Genomic DNA, 5350 nt, shown 5'->3' with positions numbered 1-5350 from the left:
ATCCATCCATCCATCCATCCATCCATCCATCCATCCATCCATCTATAACGTTGTCGACCATCAGTGGAGGATGAACCCTGATTGGGCCTCCTTGCTGGTTCAGATGAACCACATCTCATGCATGTTTCCTATAGAGTGTGTTATTCTACAGAGAGCGTGACTAAATACTGGTGTGTACACATCTGAGCAGGCCTCGTGATCTCAGACTATGTTATGAATGTATTGTAGCTGAAATGAGGAAAAAAGCGCATGAGAAGCGGGTTTATCTTGAAGACCACTTGTGTTTAGAGAATGTTATTGGCAGCTGCAGACATGCTGGCTGACGAGTGTAAGGCCCTCTGATTAGAGTGTAAATAAACAAAATAATACATCAGAAATCCTGGATGGGTTATTCATGGATCTGTTGGTGTGGTTCAGATGTTACTGGCAGCTCTAATCCACTCTGCTTAGAGTTTGTAAACTGTGGATTATCTATTGAAACGCTTGTATGAGACCTTTTTTTCTGTACATCACACCAACCCTCAGCCCTCGAAGTCAACATTTGTGTTTGTTTGCAGTTTGGCTCCTTCAAAGAGATCTTTCCATATTTTTTTTCTCAAATCAAAGACTCCATTTGGCCCAAGATCCCAGAAAGTTTTCACTACCCAGAGCTGCACAGTCCTACCAAGCTCCTGGAAAGGATGAAGCTGGTCCGGCCATAGCCAGTGGAGATGCTTCCATTCCAACAATACAGTTCTGACGTTAGCGTCCTCTAACAGTCTGGGCCAAATGAGAAAAGCTAAGCAAGAGGAAAAAGCGTGAGGAAGAATTAGACGTTTATTAAAGTGTACACTCAAGTTAAGTGTTGACATTCATATCAAATGTGATTTCAGCAGACAGCAGGACATTCCTGTACAGACAACCTGCAGTCTAGCTATGAAAAGCCTGTTTTCACCCTGAAATATAAGACTGTGATGTTAGTAGGACAGGCTTCCAGTTTGAAGGAAAGTCCACCTAAGGAGGTGGAAGTGGAGGATGGAGGCCTTGGTCTGGAGCAGGACCCCCGACCAGGAGGAGCAGGGTTCTTAGACTGTAAGACTATTCAAAGATGTGGATCTGGTCTTTGCTAGCTGGCTTTAAGCATCAAAACTACATGGTTAGGTTTAGAAAACATCCTGCTTTTGGGTAAAATCTGACCTTTCACAGCTGGTTTGAGGCTTGTCTTCAGTTTTCTGGGTTACCAAGGTGACAGGCCGCTCATCATGTGATATCTGATTGGCTGAAAAAGAGCAACAGTGAAGCAACAGAATGGTGAAGTCGATGTGATGACAGGTTCCTGGTCTGCAGGTACAAACTGAAAGTGGATTCTGTGTGTGATTCTCAATGTGACTGTCTGAAGGTGTCGACACACACTGAGGTGCTTCTAACCGTAACGCTGCTGAGCTCTTTGAAAACAAGACTTTTCTAGTTAATAAGTGTAATTTGATTACTTTGCAGGAACCTTAGGGACTTGTTGTTGACTGGAGCTCGATGTCAGTGAACAAAGTGTGTTTCGCAGATAGAAATCTTGCTCCACCTATTTATAGAAAAGCACCAAAGGGTTGCGACTCGGACCGAACAATGTTGTTGTAGTGTGTGCTGCTTCAAAGGAAACTTTAATCTTCAGTAGGTTTGTTTCTGTCCACCAGTATCACTCAGGGTGGATCCAATATGGACTAATCACCTCGCTCTTTGATGTTGAATAATTCCGTGTGCATCTGAATGTCATGTGCATGTGTTTATGGATGAGCGTCTCACATGTTGCGACCTTTGTCCATCTCCTCTGAGCAGCTGTCTTACATTATGCATGTGTGTGTGTGTGTGTGTGTTTGGTTAATGGTTGTTTAAATAGATATGGAAGTCACATCAGCCCTCTCATCTCCTTTGCTCTGAGAAAACACACATACACAAAGAGCAGCGGCGTGTATAGGGAATCATTAGCTAAAGTGATGCAAGTTTAGCTATCATGAATCACAGTGGCATCATATCGACAAGCCAGAGCCAGCCAGGAATCCAGAGTGTGTGTGTGTGTGTGTGTGTGTGTGTGTGTGTGAGGATTAGCGGTGTTTTGAGCTGGCAGCCGGCCCAGCCTTCCTCCCTCCGTCCTCATTTTTCTCTGTCCTCCTCTCTGCCACCAGGGTTTTCCCCCCGCTGATATTCCCCGGAGGAAGCTTCATTTGCTCTGTCCCTGTCCACATCCTTGCTGCCCGTTTTCTCCCCATCTCGCCCACCATCAGTGTCCTCCCTGTTTTAGGTGGCGCTCACTGACAAACCCATTACCTCCTCTCTTCTGTTTTACAAACAGCCATCGTCACAAGTGGAGGAGGGGGGCAGGAGGCTGAACTTGATCCAGCTTCAGCAGTCGGCGTGCCATTAGCTCTGGCTGGGTGTGTGCAGCACACCTTGGCCAGGTAGGCTGCTGACTGCAGGGTTGTTGTTCGCTGCTTGTAGACAATGTGTCCTGTGTAAAGCTCCACATCATGTCTGCTCTCCGTCCGACTCTCCCTGAATACTTCTACCTTTGCTCTGTCTTCTCATCCATCGGCCTCCTCTTCATCATCCTTTGTGCTGGATCCCTCCCTCCCTCAGTAATATCCCTCACAGTGTACTTGTGATGATGGATGAAGAAGTAGTAACAGTGGAGCAGACTTCGCATCCATCACACACTCACCAACAGCATAGTTAACTGTTTTTTCTGCTCTTGGCTTTGCTCAGCAGAGAGCAGCTGTGTCACAGTCTTTCTTCTCCCCGTGTCTTCAATCAGAGCAATGCATGGTGGGAAAAACAGCTCCTTGATTGCCTGATCAGACGGCTGAAAACTGGCCCTATACTGTATACGTGCTGCTCAGTCTTTCTGGTTTAACTCGTTCACATCTTCTGTTCTGTGTGTTTCTCTGCTGCCCACAGCTCCATCAGCGCCTGTGGAACTCGGTCCTACGCTCGGCCTCAAGAAGTCCAGTTCGCTGGAGAGCCTTCAGACGGCCATGTCAGAAGTCAACAGAAAAAACGAGCTCCTGCCGTTCCACCGTCCTCGTCCCAATATGGTCAGGGGCAGAGGCTGCAACGAGAGCTTCCGAGCAGCTATTGATAAGTCCTACGATGGACCGGCTGAAGATGACGATGGTGAGAGAGATGAAGGGAGTGTAGTGTGTTAATGTGGTTTCTAATTGTGTTTAGGATTTTATGCAGCACATCTCATCCAAGCTTTGAACCTGCTGTGCTGATGATTTACAAACTCGTGGCCTCCTCCTGGAGTCAGGCTTTGGACGTTATCTGGTGCTGCTCCATCGTGCTTTCAGTCGATCCCACGGTGTGAACACTCAGCTGAAGCTTGACATTAACACTTTTAAAGTTGTACTGCAAATCAAATGGCACCACCTGTCAGAAAAATAGCATTTAGATATTTTCCCCAAAATGCTCTGTGAAGAGAAAGAACATGTCTTCTTATTATTGTATGTAACAGACATGATAAGTCAAGCACTGACTCACACTGAAACCTTCAAGGCTGACCTCGGACCAAAGATTTTCCTGGTTGACCAGTCGGTGTTAATTCAACCTACTAGTTCACTAGTAGCTGCACATCTGTGGTATTCATTCAGTAAACATCTGAGGGCCTCAGACAACCATTTCCAGAATGAGAGGATGTCAGAAGCAGGCTAGCATGCTGACATCGTGCAACAATCCCAAGAAAACCCATAATGCTGTCAATAATAAGTCTGAAAAATAAAAATATGACAAGTGCACACACGTAGCGTAGCGATAGGCTAATGGTTGTAGATGTGTGGGACAGACCAGCCAGGAGGTCATACAGTGGCTTCAGGCTGACGAGTCGTCTTTGGTACGATGTCACAGAGACTGTAACACCTTGATGCTGCTGCTGGCTGATCCCCGTCGGAGAGACTCTCCTGCTGCCTTGGAACACGTATACGTATAGAATCCAGCCTTTCAGCCTCTCGTCTCTCCATACGCCTGCCATTCAGGCTGCACATGTGCTGTGTGTGTTTGGCCGATGAGCCCCACCTATGAAACCCTGATGTCTGCACATCACCTTCTCAGGTCGTCCTTTACCCCCCAAACGATTCCACACTTCGGATGTCCTGCCCGTCGTATGTGATTACCGTCCACTTAGTGACGGGACCAGCTGTGTAAAAGATTACGTCTGTCTGAGACCGACTGAGCGTTCTCCGTTCTCTCTCATCTCATCGACGAGCTTTTGGTGGACTACGAGGAGCCTGTGAGCTTCAGGAACTTTCACGTATGTTTCACTTTTGGTTGATGTCACAGCAGCTGTTTTGTTCTGCTTTAGAGTTAATGCAGAAAACTGCTCCGCCATCACTGATTGAGGAGTGTTCACTGGTTTCCCTCCATCTACTTCCCATATGTTGCCACTCTGAAAAAGACAGAGTTTTATTTGTCAGTCTCATGTCTAATCCCCACATAAAGCTCCAGCTTCTTTAGATGGATTTTTTAACCCGATGACTGATGCGTAGTCGAGTTGCTTCCACGTGCAAGGTGCTCCCTAATTACACTCTCTCCAGCAAAGTGAGACAAGAGCTTCACAACAAGCACCTCATGCCTCAAAACATCAGCACATATTCAATTCCCTGCTGTGTTATTAGCAGCAGAGTCTTATCAGTCACCACCAGAGTAATGAGTCGGCCTGTTTCAGATCACTACTCTCACCTCTCACACAGGACAGGACTAATAGGCCATGTCAACACACACACACACACACACACACACACACACACACACACACAGTGGCCACGTCTGTCACCAGCATCCCAAATGCTCAACACTTTCAGAGCTGCTGTTAATTGACACAGAACAGTTGTCAGAAGTGCGCCACATATTTATCTCTCCTCCTCCTCCTGCCGTGTGTCTCCAGCGCTCTGTCGCTTGGCCTTAAATCACCGCCGTGTCACATGTAAATGCTTATCAGCTGCACTTGTTCAGAAGTGGATTAGCAGCTTCACTTACAGACCACTCGCTCGTCGAGAAGGGAAACGCTGACAATATTTTGACAGTCCAAAGGCACGTGTAATTTATTCCAGAGTTCATGTGCAGCTGATGAATTGTGTGGGATCGTGATTTGAATCCAGCTAATACCACAGTGCCATAGCGCTTCACAGCTTCCAGTAAATTCAGTTGTCATGATGGCTGTTGAGCAGAGTCCTGGAGTCGCTCGCTTTGAGGTCTCCTGCCATGTGGGATGGATTACAGTCAACAGTTGTTCCTCCACTTGTCCGGTTCTTCACTTCTGTTTCCTTGGTGTCTTGTTATTCAGTCTTTCTGGTAGAGGATCTATCCCAGTGACTGGACAGTGATCAGT

General features: G+C 46.8%; 1 protein-coding gene across 1 annotated transcript in view; it reads left to right on the top strand.

Moving 5' to 3' along the window:
• The window catches only part of pard3bb (par-3 family cell polarity regulator beta b), a 218717-nt gene that overhangs the window by 119407 nt on the left and 93960 nt on the right, over positions 1 to 5350 (top strand). The window contains exon 18 of the mRNA XM_008295178.1: positions 2926 to 3141. Coding sequence (XP_008293400.1) covers positions 2926 to 3141 — 216 coding nt within the window. The remainder of the gene's footprint in view (positions 1 to 2925; positions 3142 to 5350) is intronic.

Source organism: Stegastes partitus, unplaced genomic scaffold, assembly GCF_000690725.1.
Source record: "Stegastes partitus isolate 25-593 unplaced genomic scaffold, Stegastes_partitus-1.0.2 Scaffold1028, whole genome shotgun sequence".
Classification (NCBI taxonomy): domain Eukaryota; kingdom Metazoa; phylum Chordata; class Actinopteri; family Pomacentridae; genus Stegastes; species Stegastes partitus.
The sequence above is the reverse complement of the archived record's forward strand: the minus strand, read 5'-3'. Positions and strand labels throughout refer to the sequence as shown.